Source organism: Telmatherina bonti, assembly GCF_933228915.1.
Source record: "Telmatherina bonti genome assembly, chromosome: 7".
In the NCBI taxonomy this organism is placed as follows: domain Eukaryota; kingdom Metazoa; phylum Chordata; class Actinopteri; order Atheriniformes; family Telmatherinidae; genus Telmatherina; species Telmatherina bonti.
In genome coordinates this window covers 36,417,770-36,442,762 of record NC_136625.1, presented here as the reverse complement: position 1 = coordinate 36,442,762, position 24,993 = coordinate 36,417,770, and the positions used below count along the sequence as shown (strand labels likewise).

At 42.7% G+C, this 24,993-nt stretch overlaps 2 protein-coding genes across 2 annotated transcripts in view; both read right to left on the bottom strand.

The window, feature by feature from the left end:
* The window catches only part of LOC306758980 (protein wntless homolog), a 38,863-nt gene extending 35,792 nt beyond the window's left edge, over window positions 1-3,071 (bottom strand). Inside the window, exon 1 of the mRNA XM_079244446.1 lies at window positions 2,882-3,071. Coding sequence (XP_079100572.1) covers window positions 2,882-2,987 — 106 coding nt within the window. The 5' untranslated portion in view covers window positions 2,988-3,071. The remainder of the gene's footprint in view (window positions 1-2,881) is intronic.
* Window positions 3,072-6,562: 3,491 nt separating this feature from the next.
* On the bottom strand, window positions 6,563-16,298 carry LOC306758573 (gelsolin-like; the record flags this gene model as incomplete). The annotated part of the gene is made up of 8 exons (XM_079243900.1): window positions 6,563-7,497; window positions 12,928-12,988; window positions 13,068-13,145; window positions 13,235-13,350; window positions 13,508-13,682; window positions 13,759-13,929; window positions 14,937-15,161; window positions 16,158-16,298. 8 exons carry the CDS (start codon window positions 16,296-16,298, stop codon window positions 7,337-7,339), a joined length of 1,128 nt encoding a protein of 375 aa, XP_079100026.1. The 3' UTR covers window positions 6,563-7,336.
* Between the last annotated feature and the right edge of the window lie 8,695 nt (window positions 16,299-24,993).

Here is a 24,993-nt window from a genome sequence, read left to right as displayed (position 1 = left end):
ATATATGGTCAGCGACCGGCGAGCCGCAGACCAAGTAGCAGATTACCTCTAGGTCCTGCATTGTTATAGAGCTTGTAGTGCAGAACACTTGTATCACAGCGATTTCACACAAAACCCGCCCCTTTTACACCAGGTACTAAATTGTAATGGAAAAGAAACAGGACCAATCTGAGACAAGCTGATACTAATGGAAAAGAGGCATAAGACAAAAGAGCCAAATCTTTGGAAAAGATAAGAACTTCCCACCACTAACACCACTCTTTAGAGGCAAATCTGATTGTTGTTCCCATATAGGACCTCGATCCCAGGAAATTCCTGCTGTCATCCTAGCACCACTGATTTCAGGGTCATTAGAGAATGTCACTGCCTGCCATTTTGGGGGGAAACCAGCAACTGATTACATCAACACTTTCAGGTTGATATTAGCATGTATGTATGTATGAATTCAAGTGAGAGTGACGAGAGAGAGATGCTTCCCACATCTACAGGCAGGCAGTCTGCTGTACAGCAGAACACACAAGCACCTGGGAATTATGCAAACCTGCAGAACTAGGACAAATGATCTGAGGGAGTGAACAGATATGCAACAACTGAGCCAAAAAAGCTCCATCATACTGCAGGCTTACAGAACACCGCCGGTGCAACATATAGCCAGTTTGCTCTGCTGAAAGCTTTGTTCTGAAATACTTATGGTTTAAGACGGTGCACATATTCATGCAGGCAAAACAACCTCCAGGACAGGTAGACTGCAAACAAAGGAGCCAGTTTAAAAGCTAAATCTGACAAAAATAACGTGTGAAGTCCGCCTCTCATGAATGTATCAAGCCATTACCGATGTGTCTGGTAAGACGACCTGAGCTGTCGAGAGTACCAGTAGCAGTTGACTGTTTGAAATGAAATGAAAAATACTTTAATTCCAAAATGGAAATTCAATACCTGTGTTTGTACCTGTGCTAGATTATATATACACTACATATCTAATCACATCTATTCGTTCAGAGTAAAGAGAATAAATGGACGCCACATTTGCAAAAATCCAGGTACTTCAATAAATCCTAAAATTCAGCAGGTACGCAGCTAGGAGTTTAGCATCTTAGACCCTGTTTATATCACAACACAGAGACAGCAAACTGAAAGTTTTGCTGCATTCTGACCTCTCGTTTACATGGTTGGTGTGTTTTGGGAAGATAACACTGCAAAGATTTAACAATTTTTCTGCAAGGCAAGGCGAGTCCGTTCCGTGTACACTGGAATCAGATTCATTGGACGAAGATGACATTTGTCACGTCATCTTGCACTCAGACCGTGTTCAACCCAAGAAAAACACAACAACAATGGCAGACCTCCATGTTTGTGCAGATGCATGTTCCCAGTTCATTTGGTCTAATGAGGCAAAACATAGTTGGAGATAGTATGGAGATAGTTGTCATTCCATTGTTGTGTAAATGCTTTTTTTTTAATATTGCAAGGAAAGGATTTTGTGTTTTGCATGAAAATGTGATGAAAAACGGAGCTTTACTAATTGCAAATCTAACAAGTTAAAATCAAATCTGCAAGTATGTATTGATTCTGCAAGTCTGAAAAGTTAATTCTGCAAATAAGAAAATATATAAGTTTTACAGGTATATAGGACAAATGCTTTACTTCAGTACAAAACTTCAGTCTGAAACTTTGCTCCATACTAAAACAACATAAAAAAGAATTAAACCAAATAGTCTAAAACCTCTTGGGAGTTCAATTATCAAGCAAGTCAAGCTTGGCTCCTCCAGCATGTCCAGAATAATGACGTCCCCTCAGCCAGCTGACCCCATGCCGTGTTCCCGGGTTTGTCGGGAAACAAGGGGAGAAAAAACCCTTTCTTCTCAATTACCCCTGCAGCCCCCCGGCTACCAAGCAAACACAAAGGAATCTGGTTTCATTAAAACCATCTCAGGCAGGAAAGAGCCAAACAAGCTAATTTATCAGCAGTGCAGAGGGTGTGAGGGACTGAGGGAACACAGGAGCCTGGCTGCTGGATGGTTCCACATTCAGCCCAATGGAAAGACAGCCATCCCTCACAAGAGCTCAACCTTTGTTAGAGTACTCTGTGAGAAAGACAGAAAGAGTGGGTGCATTTGAAGAAACTTGACAGCAACTCCTATTCAGACCTCAAGGCAAAATGCAACTTTGACAGCTGTGTGTGTTTTTGTGCACTGCCGACAGTCTGACTGCCTCTCTATGCAACTGAAACTGGAGGAAGAGGAAGAAACGTGAATACTAAAGCCTGCCAGGAGATAGGGGATTCGTGGAAAAGGGCAGACACACGGGGGGGAGTGGGAGGAAGGTAGAGATGCTGCCTGGGGCCCCGCACGGCAGACAGACATTATATATGGGAGGAGTGGAAAGGAGGAAGAAAAAAGGAGGAGGGGGGATTCGACTTTGGATCAAAGAAGTGAGAAAAACATAGGAAAAAAAAAGGTTGGGTGTAGTTTAGAGCGATGGTGTCGACAAATATAAAGAAATTAACCCATAAAGTCCGTGTGTTTCGATAGATTAGGCAAAGAATTAAAGCCAATGGTTGCGCCGCGAGCGCAGCACGAGCACCTTGATCCGAAGCAGTGATTTAGCTGCTGGTAGTCAACGGCTCCCGCGAGCTTCGTTTAATTACAATTAATAAGTAAATAAATATAAAAAAAAATACAGTTAAAAGTTACAATCCGTCGCCTGTCACGTCTCAATGCAAACATCACACACTCCCTGCGATGGATGAGCAGCGGCACTATTGAAAACTTTTCCTTCTTTTTCTGCCATTTAGTTTACGGGCATTTCAACAGGCACGCGCGTGCCCAGCCGAGCGTAAGACACAAAAAGCGAGGAGAGAAGAAGAAGACAAAAAACTTACCAATTAAACCGCTGACCATGAAGGCAAACGCCTGAAACAAAAGCAGAGTAACTCCCACTATCACCAACTTTTTGGTGCTCATGTTTTCAATAATAGCACCCGCCATCGCGAAGGTTTAAAAAAATATATAAATCTTTAATATAAATCTGTGTATGAGAGCGAGCGGGAAACAAACACTAATGTGGCTGAGTAGAAACGTTGCATCCACGGCAAGTAGGAAGGCAAAGTGGGCCCCTCCACCGCTCTGCTCCTGCCTTTCAACTTCGTAGGAAGAGAGAAAAAAAAAGGCAGGAATCACATGACTGAATAGCGCGGAGCTTTATCCCCCGAACAGCCACCGCCAGGCAGGGGGAAGCTCTGTGGAGCGCCACCGCATTGCTAACGCAGGTTACTGTGTCAGTGAACGCCTCTCCCAGCGCCGCCGTTGTGCGGGAACAGCCTGCAGGGCTATTTAAAGGAAGACTTCACGGTCCCTCTCATGTCAGATGTTAGTGGATGCCAACAGATTGTCCTTCACAAGCTATTCTTACTCTGTGAAGAATGGGAACAGCTTCTGCACATTGTTCTGTCATTATTTATTCATATTTTTATCCATTTTACGCATTAACTTTGCATTTCTCGTCGATATTAGTTCGTGTCACGTTTCACCAATATCGATACTTCTTGCCACCTTGGAGGAAAGTCACCATTGTTAATATTTTAATTGCAAGGGCAATGAGAAATATAAATAAAACCCAAGAACATTAATTCTTAAAAGAATTTATTGATGTTATTTCATTTATTCATTTAATTTATTATTTATTTCATTATTATTATTATTTATTATTTCTTCAGGTCTTTACATATATATATATATATATATATATATATATATATATATATATATATATATATATATATATATATATATATATATATATATAATCTAACTCTTATATAATATATATTTAATATATCAATATGGCATATCTTCTATAAGTCTGTTGTGGAGAGTGCAGTCAGCTTTGCAGCATCTGCTGGGGTAGTAGCATCAGAACCAGAGACTTGAAGAGAATCAACAAACTGATCCAGAAAGCTGCTTCTGTGCTTGGAGTAACTCTGGAGCCGCTGGAGCTGATTGTCCAAAGAAGAATGCTGCACAAGCTGATGAAGATGATGGAGGATTCTTCACACCCTCTCCACAACACAGTGATGAAACAACAAAGTGTGTTCAGTGAGAGGCTTCTTCAGGTCCGCTGTAAGACTGAAAGATACAGAAGATCATTCCTGCCAGCAGCCATCAGCCTCCGGAACAATACATCCTCAAGTTAATTATTATCTAATACAATATTGAATTTCCCTTTGGGGATTAATAAAGTAATTTTAATTTAATTTTTCATTTCATTTAAAAACAACAATAAGGGATACTGGTGATTTAATTAAACAAAAAAATAAGATCAAAGTGATTTTTTTCTTTTAAAAATAACTGAACTACAGATTAATAGAAGATTATTCCTATCTTTTCCATAGAAAATCAATAATACATCATAAATAAAAGTATTACGATAAATTTAATAAAACATAGTGATCAATAACCGCTATTAAAACCAGTGCCACAATAATACCTCATCATCATCATCATCATCATCCTCATCATCATCATCATCATATGGGCTTAAGTGAAAACAAATGCCATGTTTTGTACCAGCAGAGTGATGTCTAAATACTCAAAAACGTATTGAATCTGATATTTTCAGAATCAGAAAACATTTATTTAACATATTTAGGTGTACTAAATGTATATATATATATATATAGTCACATATAAGTACACAATTGTATACAAGATGCTGACTGGTTGATCAGCCCAGTCCTGAGTGTTTCTGTCCAGAATGGGTGGTGGAAGTGTTGCAGAGCCTGACAGCAGCAGGCAGGAACAACCTTCTGGATCATTCCTTCAGACAGAGAGCATGGAAGAAGCTGAAGCTGCTCCTCAAACTGTCCAGGTAGGAGCTATTGTCCAGGATTGCCAGCTGTTCTGCCAGCATTCTGGAGCTTCATTCTAATGACAGACTCTGTCTTTTTGATGAGTATCTTCAGTCTGTGTGCATTCTTTGTTGTGATGCACGCGCCTCAGCAGCAATAGACTGTTAAAACATGTGGAGCATTATGCTGCCGACATTAATGGACCTGAGCTTCCACAGGAAGTAGAGACAACTCAACCCTTCTTGTAAACAGCATCTGTATCAGTGGACCACTCCAGCCTTTAATCCAGATGAACTCCCAGATACTTGTAACAATGTACCCTCAATGCAGGATGCATCCACTGCATGTTGTCCAACTTTTCCCTCAGCCTCACAGACGTTGAAGGCCCTGGAGAAGTCAAACAACATAATGCACACAGTGGTGTTGGGTCTATCCAGGAAGGAATAAGTCCTCTGGAGACTCTGGACTCTCTGAAGGTGCAAGCTCAGGGGTGCGCAGGCAAATGCTAACTAGACAAATGGTAACAAAGATCAGTGCTAACAAGACAAATGCTAACAAGACAAATGCTAACAAGACAAATACTAAAAAGACAAATGCTTACAAGAGGAATGCAAACATGACAAATGCTAACAATATCAATGCCAACAAGACAAATAATAACAAGACAAATACTAACAACACAGATGCTAACAAGACAAATACTAAAAAGAGTAATACTAACAAGACAAATATTAACGAAAAATGCTAACAAGATTAATGCCTACAAGACAAATGCTAACAAATGGAATGCTAATAAGACAAATGCTAACAAGACAACTACTAGCAAGACAAATGCTTGCAAGACAAGTACTAACTAGACATATGCTAACAAGAGGAATGTTAACATGATAAATGCTAACAAGACAAATACTAACAAGAAAAATGCTAACAAATGGAATGCTAATAAGACAAATACTAACAAGACAGACGCTAACAAGACAAATGGTAACAGGAGGAATGCTAACAAGATTAATGCTAACAAGAAAAATGTTAACAAGACAAATGCAAACAAATGGAATGCTAACAAGGCAAATGCTAATGAGACAAATGCTAATCACACCAGTTTTAACATCTTTACTGGTTTCCAGTCAGTCACAGGATAGTTTAAAAGCCAGCTAATGGTTTACAGAATCCCAGTATGGTTCAGGACCAGAATACATTTGTGATGTTCAGAGAATATAAACCTGCGGAGACTCAGGTCAACTAGTCCAGACCAGATACCAGACCAGAGTCCAGACCAGATACCAGACCAGAGACCAGACCAAAGTCCATAAAAGAGACCAGACCAAAGTCCAGACCAGAGACCAGACCAGAATCCGGACCAGAGAATAGACCAGAGTCCAGACCAGAGACCAGAGTAAACATGGAGAATCAGCATTTAGCTGCAAACCAGTGGAAGAAACTGGCCTCCAGTGGAGGTAAACTCACCACATGTAATCCAGGTTAAAAACGTTTCTCTTCTTCTGCATGAAATCTACACGGAAACTTTAATCTGGCTTTTAAATGTAAATTATTTCATTGTGATCTTTGCTGTTTTCTCTCTACAACACCTGCGATGCTTCTGGTGTTTTATGTGAAGCACTTTCACTTGGTTTCTACATGAAATCTACAAATAAACCGATCCTCCTCATCTCCATCCATAATAAATCCCAAACCAAGTCTTTAAAACATGTGGAGTTTTATTCAGAAGCCAGGTACACGGACATTTCAGGGTGTTTCAGAAAGGTACAGACACTTTGTATGTATTTTAAAATTCACAAGCACAGGATATGAAAAAGTCCAGCATGCAACGTCAGTGTGCGCTCCAGTACCAGAGACATGACACATCCAGACGTGTCGGGCTGAGCAGCAAGCTTTTCTGGAACTAAAACGTCTGTTTTTCTGGACACAAGTAACGACAGAAGGAGACGGGATTGGAGGAAATCTGGGAGTTTTTCTGCCACGGTACACTAAACTCCCAGATTTTCCATGCCGGTGTCACACCGGTGTGTGGCGAGAAAATTTCACCTAATTGGTCTAAAAAGTAGAGCGAAAGATCATAAAATTCCTTTTTCTTGTGTTTATCTGATTTCTGTTGAAGACACTTTGAAGAGATGGGGTTTATATTATTAATTTAATTTGGTTTGCGGTGTGCTTTGGGACTTTTTCCAGTCAAAAAAAGAGTACCGTGGATCTGGAAAGGTTGGAAAACACTGGTGAGAATCATGTAAAGGCAACAAGCGTTGGATGTCAAAGATTAACAAATGACTTCTACCAGGAAAACGTTTCGCTCGGATGCTGACATGATGCATTCTTCTCATGATCTGCTGGGATTTAAGACACGGCGGCAGACATTCAACCTGATAACTGTGAATGACATTGGCACTTGGGGATTGGCGGTAAGCAGCGGGGAAATGGCAGTTTGGAGTGCTTGATAGGTAAAAAGTAGGGGCGAGAGGAGGCGTTTGGTGTTCAGAAACGGGCACGGATTCTTTCCAGTGGATCTGTCTCCCACATCTTGGGATCCCAGGCCTGGAACCAGCCGGTGAAGGTTGGAGGCTCGGCCCCCTGTTTGATGGTGGTGATGGGCAGGCCTCTCCGTCCAGACGGGTCCGAGTCCACATAGTCCTTCGCTGCATGACAAGGAGTTTACAGAGGAAGGGAAAGCCATAAATGGCGGGAACGTCGGGGGTTCATCTTAGTTTTAAATCAAGAAAATTCATTTGTTACCAAATATCAAGTGAAACTTCAGAGGAAAATGACGTTTTTAGGTCAGTAAGTACAGCAGGAGGTAGAGCTGGGTGGAAGTCTGAAGCTGTGAGGGAGCATTTCTAGCTCGCCATGAGTCTTTTCTCATGGCTAAAATCCCAAAGATCTATTTTCTGGCCAGATCCCACACACACAGTAGGGTCCACAATAAGGCCGATGTCTGCAGGTATTCCATGTATTCGTGCTCCAACACAACTGGCTTCCATTAAAAGGATCCAACAGCTGATGAAGTTCTGCACACTGAGGGATGAGAGCAGGGATACATGGAAAACCTGCAGGATTGTGGCTCCAGAGGACCGGAGTTCTGTTCTATTCTATAGTTATCTAGTAGACGCTTTTATCCAAGCAACTTACATACACACTTATATCTCAATAGGCACATCAGGGGGAAACTTGGGGTTTTGCCCAGGGACACTCTGGCACATGGTCAGAGGAATGGAATCGTTCTCCCAAATTTCCAGTTGGAAGACGACTGCTCTTCCTGCTGAGCCCCGAAATACTGCCTTACACATTCATTTGTTATGTTTGAACACAATCAGCCTATCTCATGGTGTCTTATGGTGTCTTATGGAGTCTCATGGTGTCTCGTAGTGTCTCTTGGTGTCATTGTGTCTCATGGTGTCTTATGGTGTCTCATGGTGTCTCGTAGTGTCTCTTGGTGTCATTGTGTCTCATGGTGTCTTATGGTGTCTCATGGTGTCTCGTAGTGTCTCTTGGTGTCATGGTGTCTCATGGTGTCTTATGGTGTCTCATGGTGTCTCGTAGTGTCTCTTGGTGTCATGGTGTCTCATGGTGTCTTATGGTGTCTCATGGTGTCTCGTAGTGTCTCTTGGTGTCATTGTGTCTCATGGTGTCTCTTGGTGTCTCCTAGTGTCTCGTAGTGTCTCTTGGTGTCATTGTGTCTCATGGTGTCTCATGGTGTCTCATAGTGTCTCGTAGTGTCTCTTGGTGTCATGGTGTCTCATGGTGTCTCATGGTGTCTCATTGTGTCTCATAGTGTCTCTTGGTGTCATGGTGTCTCATGGTGTCTCGTAGTGTCTCATGGTGTCATGGTGTCTCATGGTGTCTCGTAGTGTCTCGTAGTGTCTCTTGGTGTCATGGTGTCTCATGGTGTCTCGTAGTGTCTCTTGGTGTCATGGTGTCTCATGGTGTCTCATAGTGTCTCTTGGTGTCATGGTGTCTCATGGTGTCTCGTAGTGTCTCTTGGTGTCATTGTGTCTCATGGTGTCTCATGGTGTCTCATAGTGTCTCGTAGTGTCTCTTGGTGTCATGGTGTCTCATGGTGTCTCATGGTGTCTCATTGTGTCTCATAGTGTCTCTTGGTGTCATGGTGTCTCATGGTGTCTCGTAGTGTCTCGTAGTGTCATGGTGTCTCGTAGTGTCTCGTAGTGTCTCCTAGTGTCATGGTGTCTCCTAGTGTCTCGTAGTGTCATGGTGTCTCGTAGTGTCTCTTGGTGTCATGGTGTCTCGTAGTGTCTCTTGGTGTCATGGTGTCTCCTAGTGTCTCGTAGTGTCATGGTGTCTCGTAGTGTCTCTTGGTGTCATGGTGTCTCGTAGTGTCTCGTAGTGTCTCTTGGTGTCATGGTGTCTCATGGTGTCTCGTAGTGTCTCAAGGTGTCTCATGGTGTCTCATAGTGTCTCGTAGTGTCATGGTGTCTCGCAGTGTCATGGTGTCTCGTAGTGTCTCGTAGTGTCTCTTGGTGTCATGGTGTCTCATGGTGTCTCGTAGTGTCTCGTAGTGTCATGGTGTCTCGTAGTGTCTCGTAGTGTCATGGTGTCTCATGGTGTCTCGTAGTGTCTCGTAGTGTCTCTTGGTGTCATGGTGTCTCATGGTGTCTCGTAGTGTCTCGTAGTGTCTCTTGGTGTCATGGTGTCTCGTAGTGTCTCTTGGTGTCATGGTGTCTCATGGTGTCTCGTAGTTTCTCGTAGTGTCTCTTGGTGTCATGGTGTCTCATGGTGTCTCATGGTGTCTCGTAGTGTCTCTTGGTTCCATGGTGTCTCATGGTATCTTGTAGTGTCTCGTAGTGTCTCATGGTGTCTCGTAGTGTCTCGTAGTGTCATGGTGTCTCATGGTGTCTCGTAGAGTCTCGTAGTGTCTCTTGGTGTCATGGGGTCTCATGGTGTCTCGTAGTGTCTCAAGGTGTCTCATGGTGTCTCATAGTGTCTCGTAGTGTCATGGTGTCTCGTAGTGTCATGGTGTCTCGTAGTGTCTCGTAGTGTCTCTTGGTGTCATGGTGTCTCATGGTGTCTCGTAGTGTCTCGTAGTGTCTCATGGTGTCTCGTAGTGTCTCGTAGTGTCATGGTGTCTCGTAGTGTCTCGTAGTGTCATGGTGTCTCATGGTGTCTCGTAGTGTCTCTTGGTGTCATGGTGTCTCATGGTGTCTCGTAGTGTCTCGTAGTGTCTCTTGGTGTCATGGTGTCTCATGGTGTCTCGTAGTGTCTCGTAGTGTCTCTTGGTGTCTCATGGTGTCTCGTAGTGTCTCTTGGTGTCATGGTGTCTCATGGTGTCTCGTAGTGTCTCTTGGTGTCTCATGGTGTCATGGTGTCTCATGGTATCTTGTAGTGTCTCATGGTGTCCCGTAGTGTCTCATAGTGTCTCATGGTGTCTCATGGTGTCTCGTAGTGTCTCGTAGTGTCTCATGGTGTTATGGTGTCTCATGGTGTCTCATAGTGTCTCATGGTGTCTCATGGTGTCTCGTAGTGTCTCGTAGTGTCTCATGGTGTCATGGTGTCTCATGGTGTCTCGTAAGTGTCTCATGGTGTCATGGTGTCTCATGGTGTCTCGTAGTGTCTCGTAGTGTCTCATGGTGTCATATGGTGTCTCGTAGTGTCTCGTAGTGTCTTACGGTGTCATGGTGTCTCATGGTGTCTCGTAGTGTCTCGTAGTGTCTCGTAGTGTCTCATGGTGTCATGGTGTCTCATGGTGTCTCGTAGTGTCTCATGGTGTCTCGTAGTGTCTCGTAGTGTCGCATGGTGTCATGGTGTCTCATGGTGTCTCGTAGTGTCTCGTAGTGTCTCATGGTGTCATGGTGTCTCGTAGTGTCTCATGGTGTCATGGTGTCTCATGGTGTCTCGTAAGTGTCTCATGGTGTCATGGTGTCTCATGGTGTCTCGTAGTGTCTCGTAGTGTCTCATGGTGTCTCATGGTGTCTCGTAGTGTCTCATGGTGTCATGGTGTCTCATGGTGTCTCGTAGTGTCTCATGGTGTCATGGTGTCTCATGGTGTCTCGTAGTGTCTCGTAGTGTCTCATGGTGTCATGGTGTCTCGTAGTGTCTCATGGTGTCATGGTGTCTCATGGTGTCTCGTAGTGTCTATTGGTGTCATGGTGTCTCATGGTGTCTCGTAGTGTCTCATGGTGTCATGGTGTGTCATGGTGTCTCGTAGTGTCTCATGGTGTCATGGTGTCTCATGGTGTCTCGTAGTGTCTCGTAGTGTCTCTTGGTGTCATGGTGTCTCATGGTGTCTCGTAGTGTCTCATGGTGTCATGGTGTCTCATGGTGTCTCGTAGTGTCTCATGGTGTCATGGTGTCTCATGGTGTCTCGTAGTGTCTCTTGGTGTCATGGTGTCTCATGGTGTCTCGTAGTGTCTCATGGTGTCATGGTGTCTCATGGTGTCTCGTAGTGTCTCATGGTGTCATGGTGTCTCATGGTGTCTCGTAGTGTCTCGTAGTGTCTCTTGGTGTCATGGTGTCTCATGGTGTCTCGTAGTGTCTCTTGGTGTCATGGTGTCTCATGGTGTCTCGTAGTGTCTCGTAGTGTCTCATGGTGTCTCGTAGTGTCTCGTAGTGTCATGGTGTCTCGTAGTGTCTCGTAGTGTCTCGTAGTGTCATGGTGTCTCGTAGTGTCTCGTAGTGTCTCATAGTGTCATGGTGTCTCATGGTGTCTCGTAGTGTCTCATGGTGTCATGGTGTCTCATGGTGTCTCGTAGTGTCTCGTAGTGTCTCGTAGTGTCATGGTGTCTCGTAGTGTCTCGTAGTGTCATGGTGTCTCATGGTGTCTCATGGTGTCTCGTAGTGTCTCGTAGTGTCTCTTGGTGTCATGGTGTCTCATGGTGTCTCGTAGTGTCTCATGGTGTCATGGTGTCTCATGGTGTCTCGTAGTGTCTCGTAGTGTCTCTTGGTGTCATGGTGTCTCATGGTGTCTCGTAGTGTCTCATGGTGTCATGGTGTCTCATGGTGTCTCGTAGTGTCTCATGGTGTCATGGTGTCTCATGGTGTCTCGTAGTCTCATGGTGTCATGGTGTCTCATGGTGTCTCGTAGTGTCTCTTGGTGTCATGGTGTCTCATGGTGTCTCGTAGTGTCTCATGGTGTCATGGTGTCTCATGGTGTCTCGTAGTGTCTCGTAGTGTCTCATGGTGTCATGGTGTCTCATGGTGTCTCGTAGTGTCTCGTAGTGTCTCATGGTGTCATGGTGTCTCATGGTGTCTCGTAGTCTCATGGTGTCATGGTGTCTCATGGTGTCTCGTAGTGTCTCTTGGTGTCATGGTGTCTCATGGTGTCCGTTCTGTGTCCATCTTCACTCTGATAAGCTAAAAGTGACTCATTCCACCAAACCCCAGTAAGATTCAGAGTTTCAGGACTGATTTAATCTCTGCTTACTTCTCACTCCGCTGTAAGAAGTAAGCAGAGATAAAATCAGTCCGGAAACTCTGAATCTTATTAGGATTTTGTGGGATGCATCACTTTTGAAATCACTTTTGCAGCAGTTTGGAATCGGGTTTATTTTTGTTTGAAACGGAGCCACGTTGTATGGAAGGTATTTGTGAGATGAGCAGCAACGTTTCCATGCTTTCTAGAGGAAACGACGCGTTTCTCATTTCTAGAAAAGGACTTTTATCACCTCATTATCACAACTGTAAAAAAAACAGAACTTGATCTTCCTTCACTGAATATTTCTGATTCAACACTGAAAACTGATGAAAATTAAAAACAATTTGACTAAAATATAATTTGGAAATGAAAAAGTATCACTGTACACATATGTAGATAAATTGTACAAATGTTATTTTAATACTTTATGCATGAAAAACAGTCAATTTTAGTGTCTTTTAGACTTGTTGCAGTGTGATCAGAGTAAATAAGACGTGAAGGGAAATTTACTTTACTGTCACCTGAATCCAGCGATGAGGAGATGCAGGCGGCCAAGCATGTGAATTTAACTACTTGTTTATAGTCGTTTTTATCGATATCACTATTTAATATGTAGAAAACAGCTTTGCGAACAGACCCTAAAGGCAGCAGCTCTGAAACCAGGTTCTCTTCTCCTGAAAACATGAGTCTGCACAACACCAACCTATCTTAGGAGCTCCTTTCTTCTCCTCCTCGTTGGCTTCGTTGCCGACCCAAAGGAAGAGCTGCAGGACGAGACACACTCATTCACTCCCAGCTCACAGAAAGACACCGTGCACAATGAATATTCAACAGCTGTCTCACCTGGTCCCAGGTGTCCAGGATCATGACATCATCAGTGGCCAGATCTGACTGTGTGAAGTCTCCAGGAACCTCCTCCACCTGCATGCAGCATATGTCAGAAGATATCCGTAAATAAGACGTAACACCGGCGAGTTTTCTGTGTCGCAGCAGCTTCAGATGAGACTTACGATGAGTCGCCCGGTTTTGTTGGAGCAGCCGAACAGTCGCGGGGGTCTGACCATGTTCTGCAGACTCTTGGAGACCTGGTACTCCTTTTTGCCTCCCAGAGTCGACCAGAAAGCCGCTGTGAGGGAGGAAGACGACATCTATTTAGCAGGAAAAGAGTTGAAGCCTCTTTGATGCGTCATCTTCTGGTCAGACCAGATGTTTTGCAGCTGTTTCGTTTGCAGCTGAGCTGTTTGGGTTACTGTTGCAAAGTCCCGTCTGTGTAGGAGACCCACCTGGCTCCTTGCCCTCCGACACATTACTGGCGCTCCCACCCAGAAGGCCCACCACATGCTTGGCCGCCTGCATCTCCTCATCGCTGGCGCCCAGACCCCTCCACACAAACAGGCCGCTAGGCGATTTCAGCACAAACACGTCGTTGGTGTTCAGATTGGAGGCAGAAGCTTCCACCTGAGGAAGCAGGCGAGAGGAAGATGAAGACATCCGTCCTCCTCTGGACAAGCCAGCGTGCCGCCAGCCGACTCACCTCCACGGCCCGGGTGGCGCGGGAAGAACTCTGCCGGATGTGGAAGAGACGGGTGCTGGCGGTCTGGGAGTGTCCATCTTTGCGGGACGTTCCTCCGCTGTGGATGATCATGGGTTTGCCCTGGAAGAGGCTCATCAGGTGGGGAGGCTCCCGACCCTGGGTTACTCTCACCTGTGGACAGCAGGAGCGGAACTGTTAGTCCATTGCACCAGAGGAGGAGGTGTCCTCCTCACCTCGTTGAGTTTAACCCAAACGGCATCATAAAACGGAGATGATGACGCAACGTCAGTCAGAACTTTTTATCCAACTGCAGAAAGATTAAACCCAAGATTCACCAAGACCGCCTCCGTTTGCAGCCGCCAGACTGCAACTCTGCACAGCACACACATGTGATTGTTTTTTTTCATTCAAGATCTTTTTATTGAGGCTTTCTAAGTGACAAGCATACAGAAAAAAAAAGAACAACTCCAAAACTTTTACATGAGAAATAGGCAGATGCAGGAACCATAAATACAGTGGAGGGTGAGGAGATAGTGAGACCTAACAACACAACTAAAGCACAAATAAAAAAAACAAGAAAAAGAAGAAGATGAACACCCAGAACCCTGTTTCCTTACTCAGTTTGGAGGCATGAGCCAGTAAATGAACATAAGACTTGTAAAACAATACTTTGTGATGTAAACCTGAAGCTGCACTAGAAGTCCTGCTTCCATGTCTTTTGGAAAGTATTTAAAAAGGGTCCCCATGTCTCCTGAAACTTCCTGCTCTTGTGCTGAAGAGAGCATCTAATTTCTCGATTTCTAAATGTTTATCATGGAAAGTTTGTTTTTTTTTTATTGTTAAATAGAAAAATCTGAAAAATCCACATTTCTGGAAGATTTCTAAGGAACTTCTGGAACTGCGCAGTATCTTTGTATCTGTGATCATCACTCACGGAGAGTCAACATGGCTCATTTTGTTTACGAGACACTGTTGCTGCTTGTGGCATCAACATGAAACTTGATGAAACACCGCCCTCCGCTGGTCATCCTGGGTAACTGCGTTGTTCCCAAAGTTCCCTCTTTAATCTGCATGTTATTCCTCCTACTCCACCTCACAAGTCTTAATATTTTGTCACTTTTTGGGTGTGAAATGTTTCTGTTTGTGGTGTGAAAGTGTCCCGTGGGTCAGGATCTTACCTGAACAGGTGATCCTCCCATCGAGTCATCCAGCTTGACTGTGAGGAACGCTGAAGCCGCCAGCTCGTCTTGCGTGCACTTCAGGCCCTGCCAGGTGTAAATGATGTGCTGCTCCCGGCTTCCCTGTCTGTAGCTGTAGAGGATGAGGTAGCAGTCTCCACCGAAGAACTGACCGTAGCTGGCGGGATCCACAGGCACCTTGTCACCGTTCTCAACACGCCAGATCTGAAAACCAGCAGAGAATCCTTCTCAACACGCAGCTAGAATATCATAGATGAGGAGGTGGAGAGGGTGTCCCGCTCTCTAACACACACTAACTGTTTGATAACTGTAGTCACATGAGACAGACATGAGAAATAAAACACATTTACTTTAATAATCTGGATCACCAAGTGGAAATATTTATAGCAGTTCAAAAAGGTCCATAGAAAGGTAAGTTGGTGGTTTTGGGGTGCAGGATGTGGAGCTGCATGTGGTAGCAGGGGATCGGTTCTGGTTTACTGTCTGGTGGTGGTAGACTGGATCTTAGTGCTGCCAGGCTACTGACACTGCGGTCAGGATGTGTCTCAACCTCACCTTTGTCTGTCCTCTTTACAAAAAAAGAGAAAAATATCTGTTTCTTTTCATTCTTATATGTTCCTATAGAACACCCGACCGTATGCAGGACGTATTTCTCCAGATTTACATGTCGTAGCTACTGAAGCCTGCTGTCTAAATGTAGCTGGATCATGTGGGGCAGGTGAACAGACAAATGTTTTACTCCTCTACTTATTACTCTAAAAAGTCTTTATTATCCAAAAAGATAAGAATTAATGGAGCATTCTGACATGTCAGATAAGAAATATCACATAGCCTAAGCATGTAGGAGGGACTTCTGACAAACAAAATGGTTATTTAATCATCACTGTGACGGACTGCGAGTCCTTTCATGCTTATATGAGGACACAAGTCTCACCAGTGTGTGAAATAAAACGTGACGTTAAGTGTGATAAAATAACAAAGGAAATTGATTTTATGTAGGCTACATGTTATACTACTGCAGGTTTATACATATTTCTTATTATTTAAAACAATATATACACATAATATTTGTATACTCTCATTTTTCTACATAAAGATGATAAAAGTCTTTGTGTGAATTTAGCTTGTTCTTGTAGTGCCGAGAGTTTTTGTCTTGGGAACATTTGTCATGAGATCATGTAGCTTTATATGAATGTGAACCTTCGCTCTGCCGTTCCTCTCATTATCTCTGATGTCGATGGCGACCTGAGAGGCCTTCAGTCGCTCGAAGCGGTTGCACTCGCTGCCGCACCACTGATACACGTCCTGCATTAACCAGGAAAAGACAAAGTCCAGCCTCATTATTACTGACTTCCCAGCCGCCAGCTGGAAGGACAGACGGCAGCGAAGTACCAACGTTAGCCAACACTGTCCATCCATTCATTCTTTATTCACCAAAGAACTTCACAAATATAGATTCATTAAGAAACACAGATGTGGATATTCAGATAAAACCAAACCAAGACAGAAAAATAGCAAAAATAAAGTAAGAAATAGAGAGAATATATAGTTAATGTAGGTTATCATAAACAAAGACAATCGACTCTAACATCTTTGTGTATGATGACTTCTGGAGGTCATCATACACACTAATCCTGTCACAAGAGCACACACAGCCAATGAGGACTTCAGAGTTCCAGGTCCTCATGTTGCCATTACACATAAAACACCGTACATCATGTCCCTCTACTGACTGCTTCTGGTTTTTTACCAGTACTGGTAGTTGTTATCATAATTTCCAGGCTATAAGCTGCTACTTTTTCCACACAATTTGAATCCTGCAGCTAATTTATGGATTTTTACAGGCTAGCGAGATATTTTGTGTATCATCCATACACCCTCGTCATGGAAAACAGGAAGAGATGCACATGATGCAGCCTTCAGCCTGTTGAGGAGGGAAACAGAGCTGCTGCATACTCGGTGAAGGTGCGGCTTATGTCTAGGTGTCCTCTAACGTGCTCTAAAATTACTGTGTTGTTATTGACAGTCATGATAAAGGTTGTGATTGGATAATTACCTCCTCCAACAAGGTGGTGGCACTATGTAATTATTATGTTTTTGTTCGTCTGTCTGTCTGTTGGCAACTTCATGCAAAAACTCCTGGGCGCATTTTCAGGATGTGTCTCTGTCTAACTTAGATTCCAGTAAATAGTGGGAGTGATCCGGAGCCGCATCTGGATCCTGATGTTTTTTTAAAATTCATTGTGAGATTGGACCTTTTTCAGTATATCTGCAAATAACGCCACAATAAATGGTGAGAAAATCCAGGAAAAGTTCCCAACAGGGTTTCCAAGATATCAAAGATAGATGTGGATCCTAGCAACATTCTGGATACTACCATCCAGAACAGGAACAATATTCTGGATACTACCATCCAGAACAGGAACGGCATTCTGGATACTATCATCCAGAACAGGAATAATATTCTGGATACTAGCATCCAGAACAGGAATAATATTCTGGATGCTACCATCCAGAACAGGAACAATATTCTGGATGCTACCATCCAGAACAGGAACAATATTCTGGATACTACCATCCAGAACAAGAACGCCATTCTGGATACTACCATCCAGAACAGGAACAATATTCTGGATACTACCATCCAGAACAGGAACGCCATTCTGGATACTACCATCCAGAACAGGAACAATATTCTGGATACTACCATCCAGAACAGGAACGGCATTCTGGATACTATCATCCAGAACAGGAATAATATTCTGGATACTATCATCCAGAACAGGAACGGCATTCTGGATACTATCATCCAGAACAGGAATAATATTCTGGATACTACCATCCAGAACAGGAATAATATTCTGGATGCTACCATCCAGAACAGGAACAATATTCTGGATACTACCATCCAGAACAGGAACGGCATTCTGGATACTATCATCCAGAACAGGAATAATATTCTGGATACTATCATCTAGAACAGGAATAATATTCTGGATACTAGCATCCAGAACAGGAATAATATTCTGGATGCTACCATCCAGAACAGGAACAATATTCTGGATACTACCATCCAGAACAGGAACGGCATTCTGGATACTATCATCCAGAACAGAAATAATATTCTGGATACAACCATCCATAACAGGAACGGCATTCTGGATACTATCATCCAGAACAGGAATAATATTCTGGATACTAGCATCCAGAACAGGAATAATATTCTGGATGCTACCATCCAGAACAGGAACAATATTCTGGATGCTACCATCCAGAACAGGAACAATATTCTGGATACTACCATCCAGAACAGGAACGCCATTCTGGATACTATCATCCAGAACAGGAACGGCATTCTGGATACTATCATCCAGAACAGGAATAATATTCTGGATACTAGCATCCAGAACAGGAATAATATTCTGGATGCTACCATCCAGAACAGGAACAATATTCTGGATACTACCATCCAGAACAGGAACAATATTCTGGATACTACCATCCAGAACAGGAACGCCATTCTGGATACTATCATCCAGAACAGGAATAATATTCTGGATACTAGCATCCAGAACAGGAATAATATTCTGGATGCTACCATCCAGAACAGGAACAATATTCTGGATGCTACCATCCAGAACAGGAACGGCATTCTGGATACTATCATCCAGAACAGAAATAATATTCTGGATACAACCATCCAGAACAGGAACGGCATTCTGGATACTATCATCCAGAACAGGAATAATATTCTGGATACTAGCATCCAGAACAGGAATAATATTCTGGATGCTACCATCCAGAACAGGAACAATATTCTGGATGCTACCATCCAGAACAGGAACAATATTCTGGATACTACCATCCAGAACAGGAACGCCATTCTGGATACTACCATCCAGAACAGGAACAATATTCTGGATACTACCATCCAGAACAGGAACGGCATTCTGGATACTATCATCCAGAACAGGAATAATATTCTGGATACTAGCATCCAGAACAGGAATAATATTCTGGATGCTACCATCCAGAACAGGAACAATATTCTGGATACTACCATCCAGAACAGGAACGGCATTCTGGATACTATCATCCAGAACAGGAATAATATTCTGGATACTATCATCTAGAACAGGAATAATATTCTGGATACTAGCATCCAGAACAGGAATAATATTCTGGATGCTACCATCCAGAACAGGAACAATATTCTGGATACTACCATCCAGAACAGGAACGGCATTCTGGATACTATCATCCAGAACAGGAATAATATTCTGGATACTATCATCTAGAACAGGAATAATATTCTGGATACTAGCATCCAGAACAGGAATAATATTCTGGATGCTACCATCCAGAACAGGAACAATATTCTGGATACTAGCATCCAGAACAGGAACGGCATTCTGGATACTATCATCCAGAACAGAAATAATATTCTGGATACAACCATCCAGAACAGGAACGGCATTCTGGATACTATCATCCAGAACAGGAATAATATTCTGGATACTATCATCTAGAACAGGAATAATATTCTGGATACTAGCATCCAGAACAGGATACAGTTCTGGATAGTCAGAAACGTGGCTCTAGAGACACCGGGGACCATAGTCAAATGCATTCCTGGGGCCAGAGCGGGCCACGTCGAATCGTATTTGAAACTGCTGGCTAAGGCTAAACGTAAATACCGTAAGATTGTAATTCACGTCGGCGGTAACGACACCCGGTTACGCCAATCGGAGGTCACTAAAATTAATGTTGCTTCGGTGTGTAACTTTGCCAAGAGCATGTCGGACTCCGTAGTTTTCTCTGGTCCCTTGCCAAATTTAATCAGCGATGACATGTTTAGCCGCATGTCATCCTTCAACCGCTGGTTGTCTAGGTGGTGTCCCGATAACAACGTGGGTTTTATAGATAATTGGAGCGCTTTTTGGGGAAAGCCTGGTCTTATTAGGAGAGATGGCATCCATCCCACGTTGGATGGAGCCGCTCTCTTATCTAGCAATATGGACTCTTTTATTAGTCAGCTAAATTGACAACTCAGGGTTGGGACCAGGAGGCAGAATTGTAGTCCTACACACTTTTCTGCAGCTTCCCACCTGCCGCCGCCCACCCAAAACCCCATTCCAACCTTTATACAACTCCCCAGCAGTAAGAATTAAACAACACAAAAACACTTCTGGGGTTAATCGTGAAAACCTCATAAAAATAAAAACAATGGATCTAATAAAATCTGAAAATAAGACAATAAAGTGTGGCCTACTGAATATTAGATCCCTCCCAAATAAGTCTTTATTAGTCAATGACTTGATAGGTGATCACCACATTGATTTATTCTGTCTTACGGAAACCTGGTTACAGCAAGAGGATTATGTTAGTATTAATGAAGCTACGCCAGCTAACTATTTAAACTTTCACATTCCTAGAACTACAGGCAGAGGAGGAGGTGTTGCAGCTATTTTTAAGTCAGAATTTTTAATTAATCCTAAGCACAAAACTAACTATAAATCCTTTGAATTCCTGACATTAAATTTATCTCATCCAAAATGGAATTCAGAGAAACCGCTCCTTTTAGCATTAGTGTATCGCCCACCTGGACCTTACTCCGAGTTTCTGACCGAATTCTCTGATCTCTTGTCTGAGTTAGTGCTGACTACTGATAAGGTCATTGTACTGGGTGATTTTAATATTCATGTTGACGTTGAAAATGATAGTTTAAACATTTCCTTTAGCTCTATTCTAAACTCAATTGGGTTTTCACAAAATGTCAATGGAGCCACTCACTCTCATGGTCACACTCTTGATCTTGTTCTAACATATGGTATTGAGACTGATAAGCTCAAAGTATTTCCTCAAAACCCTGTCTTGTCCGATCACTTCTTATTAACCTTTGAATTCACTTTATTTGATTACTCACTGACCAAAAATAAATTCTACTATAGTAGATGTTTATCAGACAATAATATTACAAAATTTAAACAATCAATTGAATCAATTTTTTCACATCTACCATGTGTTAGCATGACCGAGAGTCCCCCTTTAAGCCTTACTCCTGCTCAGATTGATCAACATGCTGATACTATAACAGCTTCAATGCGTACAACCTTGGATAATGTTGCTCCCCTAAAGAAGAAGAAATTAGGTAAGATTATGAAGGCTCCCTGGTTTAATTCCCAGCTTCGAGCTCTAAAACAGGCATCAAGGCGTTTGGAAAACAGATGGCGTTCATCAGGACTAGAGGAGTCTCACTTAACCTGGAAAGAAAGTTTAAGCGTATACAAAAAAGCCTTACGTATGGCAAGAACAGCTTATTATTCATCATTGATAGAGGAAAACAAAAACAACCCTCGGTTTCTTTTCAGCACTGTAGCTAGGCTTACTAGGAGCAGGAGCGCTGTGGAGCCATGTATTCCTTTCTCACTTAGCTGTGATGATTTCATGTATTTTTTCAGGAATAAAATTGACACTATTAGAGATCAAATTGACAATACTCTTCCTTCTGCCTATAATGTTGGGCCTGTTGTGGTCTCCGAAGCATCCTTAGAACCAGGATCTGACTTGTGTCTAAATAGTTTCTGTCCTGTCCAACCCTCTGAATTAACTAAAATAATAGCTTCATCTAAACCATCCACCTGTATCTTAGACCCTCTCCCAACGAGCCTCTTTAAGGACATTTTCCCTTTAATTAATACATCACTACTAAATCTTATCAATATGTCTTTAGTGACAGGATATGTACCACAATCATTTAAAACTGCTGTAATCAAGCCTTTACTTAAAAAGCAATCTCTGGATCCAGAGGTGATAGCAAATTATAGACCTATATCTAACCTCCCGTTTATGTCCAAAATTCTGGAGAAAATAGTTTCAGCTCAGCTACATGCCCACCTGAGCAGAAATAATTTATGCGAGGAGTTTCAGTCAGGATTTAGAGCTCATCATAGCACTGAGACAGCATTGGTGAAAGTTACTAATGACCTTCTTATGGCCTCAGACAAAGGACTTGTGTCCGTACTTATCTTGCTTGATCTTAGTGCTGCATTTGATACAGTCGATCATAACATTCTGTTACAAAGACTAGAACAGGTGATTGGAATTACAGGTACAGCGTTAAGCTGGTTTAAATCATATTTATCTGATAGACTTCAGTTTGTTCATGTAAATGACAAGTCCTCCTCCCAAACTACAGTAAGTCATGGAGTTCCTCAAGGTTCTGTACTTGGACCAATACTCTTCACACTATATATGCTCCCTTTAGGCAAAATTATTAGACAGCATGGAATAAACTTTCATTGTTATGCAGATGATACTCAACTATACTTATCCTTTAAACCAGATGAAACAAATCAGCCCAATAGGCTACAAAATTGTCTCATAGACATAAAGACTTGGATGTCTAGAAATTTTCTCCTCTTAAACTCAGATAAGATTGAAGTAATTCTCGTTGGATCTGAAAAACTCAGAGCTAAATTTTCCGGTTTTGTAATGAACCTGGATGGCATTACTTTAGCTTCCAGTGCTACAGTGAGAAACCTTGGAGTAATATTTGACCCTGACCTGTCCTTTGGCCCACATATTAAGCAGGTTACTAAAACAGCCTTCTTTCATTTACGTAATATAGCCAAAATTAGGGACATTCTGTCTCGGAGTGATGCAGAAAAACTGGTTCACGCTTTTGTTACTTCGAGACTAGATTACTGTAACTCTCTATTACTGGGCTGTCCTAAATATGCCCTGAAAAGCCTTCAGCTAATCCAGAATTCTGCAGCCAGAGTCCTGACCAGAACCAGCATGAGAGATCATATTTCTCCAGTTTTAGCCTCTCTTCATTGGCTGCCTGTTGAATCTAGAATAGAATTTAAAATCCTTCTCCTTACATATAAAGCCCTCCACAACCAGGCACCACTATATATCAAAGACCTCATTGTTCCTTATATACCAAGTAGAGTACTTCGTTCGCAGACTGCAGGCTTACTTGTGGTTCCTAGAGTCTCAAAGAGCCGAGCAGGAGGCAGAGCCTTTGGTTATCAGGCCCCTCTCTTATGGAATAAGCTCCCAGTTAGTGTTAGGGAAGCAGACACCCTCCCCACCTTTAAGACTAGGCTGAAGACTTATCTTTTTGATAAGTCCTATAGCTAGGGATGGTTAGCATCCCTTAGTTATGCTGCTATAGGTTTAGACTGCTGAGGGACATTTCCTGATACACTGAGCTTCTTTCTTTTTCTCTTTATCTCTTTCTTTTACCCCCCCCCCATCCCCCATAACAGTGTTGCATCATTAACATGTATGTCTCCTGTCTCAGCAGGTCTCCCTGGCCGGGAGTAGCAGTTCCTGTTGTCTGTTGTCTTTCTGTCCTCTTCCCCCCACACAGCAGAGGCAGATGGCTGCCTGTCCTGAGCCGGGTTCTGCCGGAGGTTTCCTTCCTGTTAAAAGGGAGTTTTTTCCTTCCCACTGTTGCCAGTGTGCTTGCTCAGGATGGGAGATTGAGTTGGACTCAACTCAATCTGTTGGTTTCCTTATATAGGCTGTTATGAATTGGCCTTCATTATGTTTTCCCCTCTGTCTGTAAAGCGTCTTGAGATGGCATTGCCGTGATTTGACGCTATATAAATAAAGTTGAATTGAAAAAAATTGAATAGCATCCAGAACAGGAACAATATTCTGGATGCTACCATCCAGAACAGGAACAATATTCTGGATACTACCATCCAGAACAGAAATAATATTCTGGATACAACCATCCAGAACAGGAACGGCATTCTGGATACTATCATCCAGAACAGGAATAATATTCTGGATACTAGCATCCAGAACAGGAATAATATTCTGGATGCTACCATCCAGAAAAGGAACAATATTCTGGATGCTACCATCCAGAACAGGAACAATATTCTGGATACTAGCATCCAGAACAGGAACGACATTCTGGATACTACCATCCAGAACAGGAACAATATTCTGGATACTACCATCCAGAACAGGAACGGCATTCTGGATACTATCATCCAGAACAGGAATAATATTCTGGATACTAGCATCCAGAACAGGAATAATATTCTGGATGCTACCATCCAGAACAGGAACAATATTCTGGATACTACCATCCAGAACAGGAACGGCATTCTGGATACTATCATCCAGAACAGGAATAATATTCTGGATACTAGCATCCAGAACAGGAACAATATTCTGGATGCTACCATCCAGAACAGGAACAATATTCTGGATACTACCATCCAGAACAGAAACAATATTCTGGATACAACCATCCAGAACAGGAACGGCATTCTGGATACTAGCATCCAGAACAGGAATAATATTCTGGATACTAGCATCCAAAACAGGAATGAAATTCTGGATACTACCATCCAGAACAGGAACGACATTCTGGATACTACCATCCAGAACAGGAACAATATTCTGGATACTACCATCCAGAACAGGAACGGCATTCTGGATACTACCATCCAGAACAGGAGTAATATTCTAGATACTAGCATCCAAAACAGGAATGAAATTCTGGATACTACCATCCAGAACAGGAACGACATTCTGAATACTACCATCCAGAACAGGAACAATATTCTGGATACTACCATCCAGAACAGGAACGGCATTCTGGATACTATCATCCAGAACAGGAATAATATTCTGGATACTAGCATCCAGAACAGGAATAATATTCTGGATGCTACCATCCAGAACAGGAACAATATTCTGGATACTACCATCCAGAACAGGAACGGCATTCTGGATACTATCATCCAGAACAGGAACAATATTCTGGATGCTACCATCCAGAACAGGAACAATATTCTGGATGCTACCATCCAGAACAGGAACAATATTCTGGATACAACCATCCAGAACAGAAATAATATTCTGGATACAACCATCCAGAACAGGAACGGCATTCTGGATACTATCATCCAGAACAGGAATAATATTCTGGATACTAGCATCCAGAACAGGAATAATATTCTGGATGCTACCATCCAGAACAGGAACAATATTCTGGATGCTACCA